The sequence below is a fragment of the Arachis ipaensis genome, chromosome B4, assembly GCF_059453495.1.
Source record: "Arachis ipaensis isolate K30076 ecotype BB chromosome B4, ASM5945349v1, whole genome shotgun sequence".
NCBI lineage: Eukaryota > Viridiplantae > Streptophyta > Magnoliopsida > Fabales > Fabaceae > Arachis > Arachis ipaensis.
Window position 1 is genome coordinate 124,808,953 of NC_142439.1, and position 14,357 is coordinate 124,823,309.

General features: G+C 35.2%; 1 protein-coding gene across 1 annotated transcript; it reads left to right on the plus strand.

Moving 5' to 3' along the window:
* The first annotated feature begins 11,481 nt into the window (after window positions 1-11,481).
* On the plus strand, window positions 11,482-13,365 carry LOC148569091 (uncharacterized). Its single transcript, XM_088483363.1, has 7 exons — window positions 11,482-11,949; window positions 12,036-12,122; window positions 12,328-12,456; window positions 12,547-12,681; window positions 12,829-12,941; window positions 13,012-13,105; window positions 13,192-13,365. Exons 1-7 carry the CDS (start codon window positions 11,482-11,484, stop codon window positions 13,363-13,365), a joined length of 1,200 nt encoding a protein of 399 aa, XP_088339489.1.
* Window positions 13,366-14,357: the final 992 nt, after the last annotated feature.

Sequence of the window (14,357 nt, forward strand, 5' to 3'; positions counted from 1 at the left end):
TTAAGGCTAGTAATGTGGTAGCATAAAGAACAAAAGGGATTAAAAGGCTCAAAGTGGTAAACAAAAGTGAATGAAATGGTAGGCTCTTTGGGTTAAGTGAGCTATAGCAAATGATGGCCTCAATCACACAAATGCATGAATATACACTAAATAATGGACATATAGAATGGAACAAACCAAAGATTTCAATCATAGAGAAGGAAACACACAAGAATCAAAATCATGGTTAAATAGTGTAACCATACCATTAGGCTTAAAACTCACGAGTTGTGTGTTCTTAGCTTAAAAATCATATCCCAAACTATATATATACATCATGCAAGTTTCAAAAATTTCAAACTCAAATCAATTTGAATTTCAATGCCCTTTTTAATAAAAAGAAAAATTCCTTGAAAATTTTGAAAATTTCATCAAATTGACCAACATTTATTATATATATCCTAATTGAGATGTGATTGTGAAAAGTTAAAATTTTAGTTTACTCCCTATTTTCAACCAAATCAATTTTTCATATGCAATAGGGTAAACTAAGCTCAATTATGCGCATTTTTTTCAATCACAACTAATAAACTAAAATAACTATATATATATATATATATATATATATATATATATATATATATATATATATATATATACTATCAAACTAAAAGTGCAAATCAAACTAAAAATCTAAAATATATGCAAACAAAAGTGCCAAATGCAATAAGATAAAAAGTATCCAAAACAACTAATATATACAAGAATCCAAAAGTGCAATTTAGTAAAAATGCAAGTACTGAAAATAAAACAAAATAAAAGCACAAGTGTCTGAAATGGAATTGGTTCACCAAAATAATTTTGCCGATGACGGCGACCTCACCACACTTAAATGTTAGCATCGTCCTCGATGCTTCCTCAATCAAGTCGGGTGAGAGGGGTCAACGTCTGCATCTCTACCATCGCCGGTGGGTAGATATGGCTCTGTGTCTGTCGGCTGTGACTGTGTAGGGATCTCATGCTGAGTCTCCTTCTACTGGGCCTCCTCCTCCTCCTTAGACTGGTCGGATATTTTAGACGCTTTTTGGCATCATTTTCATATAGTTTTTATTATGTTTTCATAGGTTTTAGTGCTAAATTCACATTTTTGGATTCTACTTTGAGTTTGTGTGTTTTATGGTGATTTCAGGTATTTTCTTACTGAAATTGAGGAGATTGAGCAAAAGTCTGATTCAGGGATAGAGAAAGCACTACAGATGCTGTCAGGATCTGACCTCTGTGAACTCAAAGGAGCATTTCTGGAGTTACAGAAGTTCAAATGGCACTCTCTTAACGGCTTTGGAAAGCTAACATTCATATCTTTCCAAAAATATATAATAGTTTATATCTTGCATTGAAAATGAAGGTCCAAAACTGGCGTTCCACGCCAGCCACCTGCCCCATTCCTGGCGTCCAATGCCCATAGGGGAGCAGCTGGCGTCCAACGCCCAAAAGGGAGTCCCAAGCCAGCGTTCAATGCCCCTAAGGAGTGCTATCACGTGGAGACACCCTTGGCTCAGCCCAAACACTCACCAAGTGGGTCCGGAAAGTGAATTTTCGCAATACAAGACTAGTTTATCTTATTTCTGTAATTCTTAGTTAGTAGATTAGTACATATAGGAGAAGATCACCCTTGTTTAGGATCTTCTTCCTCCCCCATTCGAACCTTTCATTACTATTTTCTGTACAGTATGAGTCACTAACCTCTTAAGGTTAAGGTTAGGAGCTCTGCTGAGTTTCATGGAATAATAATATTACTATTCTATCTCAATATGTCTGATTCTATTATTTTATGTAACCTCGTTCTTCATCTTATGAATTGAGGGTGACTCGTGACAACCACCCTTGTTCTACCTGGGTTCCGTGCGAGTCTTGACTCGGATAGCATTGAACCAAAGTTAGAGATTGCATTGCGGATTCCAATAGAGTACCTGGGCAAATCCCGTTGACCGTGGGTAAGTGAGGTCTCTGTGGCATAAGGCTAGAGTCTGAGAAACAGCACTTTCTGATCTGGAAGATTTGCCTTATCTGTGGCACCTTGAGTAGGATCGTGAAGGGGAGTGGATTGTTTAGAGCTTCATCTTCTGCTATAGTGAGAAACCTAGAGGTGGCTTGATGAGAGGACATGGGTCACTTTGACATGGTGGATTGCTGCAGTAGAGGAGGTTAACTTGATGAGAGGACATGAGTTAATCAATTACGGTTGCCATTAAAGGAATCAGAAAGTTATTGAAGAAGACAGTAAGAAAAGTTAATCCGGAAAGACAAAGCATCTTCGAAGCCTCAACCGTTCTCATACCATTGATTTCACACCTATCTAGTAACGTTTTATTTATTTATCTGCTTTATGCGTTTTCTCGTGACAATTATATTTTCTATCTACCAAACTAAGATCTGCAAGGTAACCACTGCTTGCTCAAACCAACAATCTCTATAGGATCGATCCTCACTCACCTGAGGAATTACTTGGATGACCCGGTATACTTGCCGGTCTATCTGTGCAAAACGTGTGGAGTCAGTTTCGTGCACTAAGAGCATCATCACTGTATAGATTAAGGAAGGATGTTAGGAGTTGTTAGTGAGTCTATTAGCTAAGTTGACAAGGTAGTTTGGACTTTTTGAGCTGGCCTTTAGTTTGTTATATGTTGCTACAGTACAAATAACCACTCTCACCTCACTATTGTAATGATTCACCACTTCTAATAATCCATCATTACTTTCTCTTCTCAATACTCTCTGGTACTCTCTTTATGGTTCTTGATATATCCTGATCAATTTGCTTCATACACTTTCACACCAGTCTCTGATACCTTTCATGGTATCAGTGTATCAGGTTTTGATCTATGGACGATCTGTTGTCACCAATCCTTACGCAATAAGCACTATGACCTCAAAGGCACGAACCACCATCAACACTGTAGCACTCAAGCTTGATGAAAATAACTTCATTCCCTGCAAGAGGCAAGTGCTCGCATTCATCACATCCAATGGTTCGAAAGATCACATGAATCCGAAGAAAATTCCACAGAGGTACGTGTGAGAAGAGGATAGAAGTGATGAAATTGAATCGCAAATCTTCCTTGCTTGGAAACAAGATGATTAGTTAGTTTTTTGGTTCTTTGCCTCAATTGACTCTTTCTTCACGAGTCAACTAACCAACTGTGAGTTTCCATGTGAGATCTGGAACAAATTAGAGGAATACTTTGCAAAATGCCTAAAATCGAAGGTAAAGTAGCTGAAATCACATATCAAGATAATAAAGCTTCAAAACTCAGTGATTGAATACATTACTAAGCTAAAGAAAATCACCAATGCACTTTTCGCACTTGGATCCCTGCTCACAAATGAGGAATTCGTCAACATAATTATGTAAGGGCTCAAAAAAGATTACAGTGTGTTCATCACTATGATTATAGCTAAAGCTAAAATTGTCACCGAAAGTGAGTTAGAAGCACAACTACTTTGTCAAGAGAAACTGATTAAACGGTTCAAACCAATAGAATTAGGGATGATTCAAGTTAACCTAGCTCATGGAGAAACTAATCACGCACAGAAGTAGTCTCAGCATCCTCAAGGCAGGGCCAACAATCAAGCCCCTTTGATGCCCAATCGTACTTCAGAAATTACCAATCACAAGGCTATCAAGGTAGAGGTGCACTATTTCAGTCATTTCGAGGAAGATCTAAAGGCAAAGGAGGCTATCACGGTGGTCGATTTGGCTATCAAGGAGCTCGCGTTCAGTGTCAACTGTGTGGCAGGTTTGGTCACATAGTATGGGAGTGCCATCATCGCTTCAACGAGAACAACCAAAATCCAAACAACACCGCCTCGCATCCGCCACCACCATCAAGCAATTTTCATCAACCTCAGTCAACTGCACAAGCCATTACCCTCCTTGTAGCAATTCCACCAGCAACTCCACTCACTAACAAAGCATGGTATCTAGACACAAGAGCCTCGCACCACCTAATCTTTGATGCAAACAAGTTGCTTACAGGCCCAGAGTATGCTGGCACAGATCATGTATTCATAGGTAATGGCTAAGGTATGAACATTACTAGTATTGGCAAGATTGCTCTAGTTCGAACCTCAAACCTAGCCTCTTACTTTAAATTATTAAATCTGTTACATGTCCCTTCAATTACCAAAAACCTCATTAGTGTAGCTAAGTTTTTCCTTGACTACCATGTCTATTTTGAATTTTGGTCATTTGACTGTTTTGTAAAATCTCAGAAGAATCGGGAAATACTCCTCAAAGGCTCTCTTAGAAAATGACTATACCAATTTGATGACATTGGCATGTTAGCTAAAGTTGCTTCACCTTGTAGCACAACAAACTCAAAGATCTCTTTCTACACCGATAGTACTACTGAAAATAAGTTTAGTCATCTAGTCAATCAAAGTAGTAACAATAGTGATGAAAGTAAATGTGATGAAGTATGTAATAAAGTCACAAATAATGCACCAACTAGGATAGTTGATAAGCTCTCAATAGCTGATACTTATAGTCTTGGTAATGTTGCCAATGGCAATGATATTGCCAATACTGCCAAAAGATTGGGAAGTGAATTTACCAGCATTATCAAGGCGAATTCCTTTAATTGGATTTTCTAAAAAATGTGTTTTTAATCGAATAATTTGAGCAAGTAATCTCATAAACGATAGGTTGTGAGAAGATAATAAGCATACGTGACCATCTCGAGACTGCGTCTATTAGGACCATAAAGTATTTAAAGGATCCACATGGTGGATAAATTAGTTCACATATATCTCTTTGAATTTTTTCTAGAAATTAAGGGGACTTAAATATAATTTTTACTGGTGATGGCCTTACAATTAATTTTTTCTGAGAACATGCGACACAGCAGAATTCACTAGATTGAAGAACTCTCTGACTCTTTAGTGAATTTTCATGAAAGTTTTCAATAATTCTCCGCATCATGATTGTTCTAGGATGTCCCAATCGATCATGCCAAATTATAGATTCATTTGGGCTAGTAAACTTCTAGTTTACAATGGCATGTGATTCAATTACACTGATTTTAGTATAATATAACCCAAAAGAAAGTGAGAGTAACTTTTCTAATATAACTTTTTTATTTGAATTATGAGTTGTGATATATAAGTACTCATGATTTTCCTCATTCATGGTTTCAATATGATATCCATTTCGGCAAATATCTTTAAAACTCAACAAGTTCTTTAGAGACTTAGTAGACAATAGTGCATTATTTATTATGAATTTTGTTCCTCCAAGAAATAAAATTATAGCACTTCCAGAGTCTTTTATCACATTGTCTGAGCCAATGATTATATTAATACATTCTCTTTTCTTACAAGATGATTAAAATATATATTACTTTTGAGAATGATATGTGAACTTGCACTATCCGCAAGACAAATATCTTCATTATATGTCATTGACATTTTCTTCAAAGACAAATAATAGTAATAAGATCATATCATAAAATAAGGTACCTATGCAGTATAATTGTATTTTTAATTGAGACTATTTGTCTCTGTATATAAAAATAGCATCATATACTAGAAATTTTACTATTATTATTATTATTATTATTATTATTATTATTATTATTATTATTATTATTATAGAACTAGTGACATATTCAGTTATTTTGAAATTCTTAATTATAAAAAATAATATTTATTAAACACAATAATATTTTATTAAACATATATCATACTTGAAATTCAAATGCATAGGAGATAAAACTTAATAAGAAGTTTTTTACATTATTTATTAACATCAATACTTAATGAATCCAAATATTAAACTTTTTTATTATTGATTAAATGGCCAATAGTCCAATATTTTCTTCAAGATCCTCAAAGAAATCAAATACTTCATAATGAGTGGTATAATTTTTAACATCCTTTGAAAAAAAAAAATTGTCTCCTTTTTTTTAACATTTTTTTTAAAGATGCTTGATAAAGATAAACTAAATGCCTTGAGATACGACAGGCACGTGACCAATGGCCCTTTCCACCACAACGGAAATATTTATCCTCTGTTGATTTATTTTGCCCATTATTTCTTTATTCATCCCACTTCTGGTGAGATCCTTTCTTGTAAAATTAATTTTTCTTTCTTCTATAATTTTTTTTGTTACCAAAGCCTTGCTATTTACTTCTTCTGGGGTTATAATTTGCCGCATTTGCTTTAGAAAATGGGGCGGCGCCAATAGGGCGTGCTTCATGATTTCTTAAAAGTAATTCATTGCTATGTTCAACAACAAGAATGTAAGAAATTAGCTTAGAATATTTTTTTTAAATTCTTTTTATGTGCTCCTGCTGTTGCAGGAGCACATTCGAGGCATGGAAGGTCGAGAAAGTTTTATCTAACATGTCATTATCAGTTCTTTCCCCCACATAATTTCATTCATGAGGTAATTCGGAATATTACTGAATTGTATTTATTTATTGATTTAAAATCCTGTAGACGCAAGTGTGTCTACTCATATCGGGCTTGAAGAAGTATCATGTCTTTTGGGCTGCATTTGTTTTTGAGAACAAGGCAAGACAAGACACTAAGAACAAGAGATAAAGGATAGAGACACAAAATTTAGTATTCTTGTATTCTATTTAGTAATAAAGTAGAACAAATTATGAAAATCTAATTTATTCTCATTATATTTTATTCAAAAAATTTGAGAAGAAAAATATAATAATAAAAGTATAATTATGAAAAATTAACAAGAATAATGAAAGAAAAAATAAAAAATAAGTTGTCTCTTGATAGTGTCTCTGTGTCCTTCCTGTCAGGATGGATACAAAATACACTAATTCAGTGTCTCTGGACACAATATCTCTGTCCATGTTTCATCTGCCAAATATGATTTTGTGTCTCTATATACCTGTCTTAGTGTTCCATCCCTGTAAACAAATGCAACCTTGATGATTATACTTTTTTTCAAGATTCTTCTACATATTTGCAGGATCTTTTAGTGTGAGATATTCATTTTTCAATCCTTCGTCAATATGACAACGAAGGAAGATCATGGCTTTGGCTTTATCCTTCTGTGATGCTTTATTTTCAGCTTAATGGTGTCTCCAATATCCATTGAATCAAGATGAATTTTGACATCTAGTATCTATGATAAGTAGTTATTTTCAGATATATCAAGAGCATTAAATTCAAGATGAGAAAGTTTTAACATGATAAAAATTTTACGGGCCTGCTACACATACAAGCAAAAAGGCCTTACAAGTTATCCAAGCCCCCAGCCCACAAACAATCCACACGCGCAGAGAAGAGCATTGAATGGGGCGTAACATTCACGCGCTCCACTCAAACGGTTACGCTTCGTGTAAACCGCCCCCTTAATGGCAGACTCTTCCACTTCTCAAAGCCATTCAGAGAAAAAGCAAACGTTCCATTTTCGAGCATCATTCGATACTGAAAATATACAACTCGTCGCTAATATTCGAAAATTCCATCAACACAATATAGAACTCTCGATCAAGAATCTTCAGAGAAAACAAAGCTATCATACTCAAGGTATGTTACATTACCATTCCTGTATATTTTCCACATTTCAAAATTGAAGAACTAGGTTTTACTGTTCTTCTACGTTGTTTTACGTTTTACTGTTCTTCTTGCTCTACGTCTCATTTTACAGTTTATGATGTTCTACTTGTTCTAGGTTTTACTGTTATTCTTGGTTCTATGTTACACTATTATTCTTAGTTCTTCTAGGTGTTACTGTTCTTGTTGTTCTAGTTCTTCTGGTAACTGATTTTTGGGGTATATTCCGTAGTTTGGTGGGTGTATATGAGGTAATTTGTTGGGTGTATATGGCACAAATTGTTGGGTGTATATTTCTGAACTGATATACTGTAATAGTCAGCAGTTGCAACTGTTCTTATATTTGCTTGTCCGTGGGTGTATATTGCTTGACCTTGTATATTGATGCATGTTTGAGTGATATCTGACTGATATATATGGGTGTATCTGAATCATATCTATGGGTGTATCTTACTCATATCTATGGGTGTATCTGACTCATATCTATGGGTGTATCTTACTGATATCTATGGGTGTATCTGACTCATATATATGGGTGAATCTTACTGATAACTTTGGGTGTATTTTTTATTTCAGAAAAAATGGCAGTGAGAAACCAACCTGGAAGAAATGTAAGAACAAATATATGTCTTAGATGAAATCAGTTTTATATAATAGAAACATATCTGACTATAATTTTATTTTTGTTTACAGCATACAAAAGACCTTAAGTGTGCAACACATTTGTTAAATGATAAATTCAGAAACATGAGTGAGGAGAAGAAAATGATTATGAGGGATTTGGGATTCGGTGGCTTGATGCCCATCCCACCACTAAGGGTGCATCACCAAGTGTTAAGGGAGCTGGCTAACAACTTCAAATTAGGGGAGAACAGACTGGAAACCGGATACAGTTCTTTTAAAATAACACCAAAAAAAATAGGTGATGCGCTTGGCATCAACGCAACAGGTAACTCGCTAAAAATTATAGGTGTATATTAACTAACGCTTGGGTGTATTTGAACTGATATTCATACTTTGTTGTTTTCCTTTTCGTAGGAGATCTATTTCCTCAGAAAGTCGATTATAAGAAACTTTCTGAGGATGACAAAGAAATTTTTAGAAGATTTCAGGGTAAGACCCTCAAAAGTCTTACAGATGAGATGATGGATATTGGCGTTGGTAACGAAGAGGATCGCCTAATGTTCAAGAGGATTTTCATCCTCTATATACAGATGGCGTTCCTTTTACCAACGAAAATAAACAAAATCTCGCCTGTGCACCTGGCCCCAATTTTTGAGATGGACACCATAACAGAGAGAAACTGGGGAGGGCATGTTTTGAGTTTCATCGTCAAAGGCAAAACCGACTACAAGGAGAAAAAGAAAAAGGTAATTGATGGCTGCCTCTTTGCCCTGATGATAATTTATTTTCATCTTTCTAAAAATAAAGGCAAGAAGAGGGCTGAAAGACCGCCAAAACCCTGGATTGCCAACTGGAGTAAGGAGCAGTTGGACGAAAGAATGACGGCGGAAGGAGAGGCAAATATGGTAACTGAACATAATATGTTGGGTGTATTTTATTTACCTGAACGCTGCTAACTAAAATTTCTAATGTTTCAGGGGATTGTAAAGATGGCGCAAACAAGAGAGAAAATGAAAAAAATAGAGAAAAAAGAAAAAAAACAAGAAATAAAAAAAACAAAAAAAAGGAAGGCAAGTTCAACATCGTCTTCAGAGCAAGAAACAACTGATAGTGACAGTTCTACCTCTGAGTCTGAGACTTAAGAAGACTCAGAGGATTCACCAATAAAACAACCCAGCAAAAAGGGAAAAAAGTAAGTATCATACTTGGGTGTATTTTCTTTATCGAGTTGGGTGTATTTTGTGGAACCATTTGGGTGTATTTTGTTTATGAAGTTGGGTGTATGTTGTTTATTAAGTTGGGTGTATTTCGTTTGTTGTGTTGGGTGTATATTGTCCATTTAGTTGGTTGTATCATGTGCATTCATTTGGGTGTATTTTATATCTTTAGTATGTTCTAAATAATGATTGTTTGCCTTCCAGAATAGACTCCAAAAAAAGAAAGAAGAGTCAAGAGGAAGAGGATTCTGATTCAGAATCTGAATCAACTGATGAGTAATGTTCTGAAATTATTACTCCTTTCTTTTGGCTTAATTATCAAGATTTTGTGTATTAACTGAAGTGTCTCTTATTAACTTATAGAAGCGAAGAATCATCACCAGTGAAGAAGCAAAAAAAAAAAAAAAGAAAAAGACACAAAGAACACCAAAAAAGTAAGCACTTATTTGGATAATATTCTGTGATAAAATTAATTTTTTATTTCTGATTCATACTTGTTTTTTCCACCCAGAACACAATCCAAAAAGAAAAAGGTTGTTGTTGAACATTCATCTCCTGAAGAAGATCAATCCTATGATGGGTACAGTACTTCTTAAGCTATATTACCGTCTATCATCATAATTATTTTTGTTAACATCTTCTTTTATGAATGTAGTGAGAGATATGAAATAGGAAGTGAAGATCTAGATGAATTGTTAAGGGAAAATAATGAAAAATCTGCTGCAGAGGGGTATGTCTTGTTGGGGTGTATATTTCAGATTTTAGTGTGTTTTCTTTGCTAATAATTGTTTCTTGTTTCGCAGGGAGAAGGAAGCTGACATGCGATCGCAAGAAGGTCGCTATGTCTCCTCTGAAACGTAAGAAGCATTATTTAATAAAATCTTGTTATCATGATTTACCTGTATCATATTTTGTCTGAATACCATGAAATCTGTTTAGAATACCGGACGTGAACTTGGAAAGTGATGATCCTTCCTCTCAAGGACACACAGAACAAAGTAGTGTAAACAGGCCGGCAGAGAGCATGTAATTTCTTTTTCAACTAACCGTTACTTTTGTTCTTTTATTACCTTCTACTTCTAATTCTGTATATATTTTTTTTTATAAAAAAAGCCCTTTATTATTTTATTCGATAAAAAAAAGACAGGAAAAAAAAGCAAAAACTGCAAGTATTTAAGTTCTCAAAAAACAAAGCCTGTCTTCCTTTTGAATTGTTCGGGTGTATTTTTTGACTTTCTTTGGGTGTATTTTAGGTTGAGTCTGATTCAAGAGTCAGCCAGTGAGCCGACTGATTCAAATATAATGGTTGTGAGGGAAGAGACACCGTCGGAAGCGCTTGCAATGTGAGTTTTTCAAGAATATTTCAACCTTATAACCTTATTATTTTCAAAGGCGTTGTTAACCTTTCATTTTTCTTCTTGTTTAGAGTTCCAATTCAAGTTTTTGTGCCAGTGTCCCAAACAACCACTGTGCCGGAATTTGAAGAAACACCTGAGACATATTTTGAACCAACTCCTCTGCTACAAATTGAAGGAACTACAAAAACGTAAGAAATAGTATTGGGTGTATATTTGTTTAGAGTTTGGGTGTATATTGGGTTACAGTTCGGGTGTATATTTGCTTACAGTTTGGGTGTATATTGTTCCTAAATAGTTTTTTTTACGCCATGATTAATTTTGTGTAACTGTGCAGCAATCCTGAACCCCCCAACAACTTGAAGAAAGCACAGCCACACTTCCCCCAGCTCCATCTAAAATGTAAGTTCATCAGAGTAAAATCAATGTATGGGTGTATATTGGGTTACAGTTTGGGTGTATATTGGGTTACATTTTGGGTGTATATTGTTCCTGAATAGTTTTTTTTATGTCATGATTAATTTTCTATGCCGTGCAGCACTCCTGAACCCCCCCCCCCCAAAACTTGAAGAAAGCACACCCACGCTTCCCCCAGCTCCATCTAAAAGGTAAGTTCATCAGACTAAAATCAATCTTTGCTTATCATCCGTATATTCTTACTCTTATAATACGTTATACATGATCACGCAGTTATCCAGCCGAAGAAGATGCTGCTGCGCTGATGATGATGGCATGGACAACATCGTATGTTCCTAAAACAGATCCAATGCCATCATTCAGCCTGGGCTTCATTGATTCAAGCCAAGAAGAAGCAGCAACGCAGGAGGGAGCGTCAACACAGGAGGCAGACAGGGCAAAAACTCCAGAAACTGCAAATTTGCTAGAACAATTAGAGGATTTGGTACAAAAAATAGCAAGCAGTGCGGCGAAAGAAGAAAGTAAAAGTCCACAAATTCAAAAGGAGACTGGCGGAAAAAGTTCTGGGAAGTTTGAAACTCCTGCGGGAATAAATCAGAATACGGGTGATATGAAAGAGAAGTGCTACATCTGGGGAACGCGAGTGAAGACATACGCAGATGGCAGTACTAACGAGTTTGACAACGTGTGCACTCTGATTGCCCAAGATAAATACATTTTGAATAGAATGCACCTTGCATCGCTCCAGGCAGGAAGTTATATAGAATCTGAGGTAATATTAGAATAACATTAATGTTTTAACACCAAAGTTAACTGCAATGTTTATTAATGTAAATTGATTTCGGCATATATTTCTATATTGTATCTGCCATGTGCCTCATCCTCAACCAGAAAAATGATAAAAGGTTTCAAGAACAAATATACTATCTCCCCCCTGATATTGTGGTAAGTGTTACTTCTACGAATTTTGGCTGTATTTTCTGTATTCCTTAGGGTGTATATTCTCTGATCAACGGGTCTGTTTTTGTATTCATTTGGGTGTATTTTTTACGTTCAATTGGGTGTAAGTTGTGTAGTCATTTGGGTTTATTTAAAGTATTCACTTGGGTGTATTTTCAATATTTCATTTGTTGTTTCACAATTGTTGCAGAGCATGGCCGTTTCGAAGCACCCAAACGGGGAATTCATATCACCTAAAACCAATAAAGAATTCAAGGTGGAAGACTACCCAATGTTTATTCCCTTCATAGATGGAAAAAAATTAGCTTCGCATCAATATGTGAGTTTTCATTTGTAAAATTTGTTAGTACCGTTCTTTACTTATATGCCAAATAAAATAACACACTGTTGAAATGTGGCAATCCTTCAGATTTTTGCACCTGTTTGCTACTCAGGCCATTGGTGGTTATGGGTGATTGATACAACAAATGGGAGATTTTATATACTTGACCCGCTACACAAGAAAGCTCCAAGCGATGGGAGAAAGCAGCTTAATAAATTCACTGTAAGTTGGCTCTGTGTTCTTTATTTTAATAGATAGGTGTATTTCAATTCAATATAAGGTGTATGTATGTTTTGCTTTGGGTGTAAGTATGTTCTCTTTTGGGTATATTTCATTCGGGTGTATTACTGATTTGTTTTGTTTTTTAAGGGATATGTAATTTCAAGAATTAGAGCATATGCCGGCGGGGCACCTCTGAAGAAAAAGGAGAATGAGTTGGAAATTAAAGCAACATACGTTAAAATCTCAGGCCAAAAATCAAGGTATAAATTTGTGACTCTGAACATTAAACTTTCCTAAATGAGATTTGTAATTTATTTTCTTCATTTTCAGCTATGACTGTGCTATTTACGTTATGAAGTGGCTTGAGTTAATTGAGCCCGAAAACATTAAAAGGGTGAAGTATGAATGGGATAATTGGCCACAGGTAACTGTCTTTAAAACTATATAACTCTGTATTATTTTACTGGAATTAATATTGTTGTTTAAACAGAATATACTTTTTAATTGTAGGACGAGGTGGACCACTATAGAGTAGAATATGCTTCGCGGATACTATTCAGTGAAATGAATAAAGAGAGAGATCAAGCAATTAGAGCGAGTAATGCAATAAGACTGTCCAAGCCATCCTCAGTATTATTGAGTCCATTTTGTCAGATAAATTCTACTGATATAGAAACTGAGTAATCTAACTGCTAGCTAGTTTGTAAATTGAACAAATGCTGTAAAAATTTGCCATTTATAAACAACTTCTGTTCAATGAAATTTTTTTCCATAGTTAATCTGTCTGTGCTGTTAAACTGTCTGTGCTGTATTCAAAAGATCTGTATTACAGGTGGTAAAATATGAAGGAAAACATCAAGGCAGATCTAAACACAAATTATAAACTTTTACACCGAACGGAAGTTTAATATACACCCAAGATTGCTTAAATATACACCCAAACTGTCTGTGTTGTTAAACTGTCTGTGCTGTATTCAAAATGTATGAATTACAGGTACTATAATATGAAGAAAAACATCAAATCAAATATACACCCATAACCTGCGATTTTTTACACCCAAACAAAGTTGAATATACACCCTGAAATCTATCTCCCCTGATGCTTTGAGCCTAAATCCCTGAACCCTAAACACTTAAAACATAAACCCTTACCCCTAACCTGTAAACCCTAAAACCCTGAACCCTAATATTATATATATGTATCTATATGTAGAATGTGAATCACAAGAAAATTCACAAAAATACACCCAAAAGAACAGTATTTTTACACCCATATTCTGTAACTATACACCCAAAGAGTTATCCCCTGCTCCTGGTACCCTGAACTGATAATTCATAACATGTCCTTGATATTAGCTGGAATTTGAATGCACTACTGATGCAGCATCAAACAAGTTTATCTGAATATAAGAAACTCACATATTAGCTAAACTATTAACGAGAAAAATAAACTCAATCACCACAAATTTAAAGAACATTACTTTTACCTCGCTTAAAACTTTCGTTTTCTTCTTCTTTGTGGCATTTGCAATCTGTTTGTCCAACTTTGAACCTAGCCTATTTTTTGGACGTCCTCTTGTTCGAATCCTTGGCGGGCTTTGAAGCTCGTTAACGGATTCCAAGTTGGCGTCTTCGTGGGATAAAGAAGATGTCCCCTTCCTTTTGGCTTTTAATGA

Coding starts and splice junctions, on each gene's coding strand:
- LOC148569091 (XM_088483363.1), top strand. CDS start 11,482: ATGATGATGGCATGGACAACATCGTATGTTCCTAAAACAGATCCAATG. Junction 12,123..12,327: donor ATCTCCCCCCTGATATTGTG/GTAAGTGTTACT, acceptor CAATTGTTGCAG/AGCATGGCCGTTTCGAAGCA. Junction 12,457..12,546: donor AATTAGCTTCGCATCAATAT/GTGAGTTTTCAT, acceptor GCAATCCTTCAG/ATTTTTGCACCTGTTTGCTA.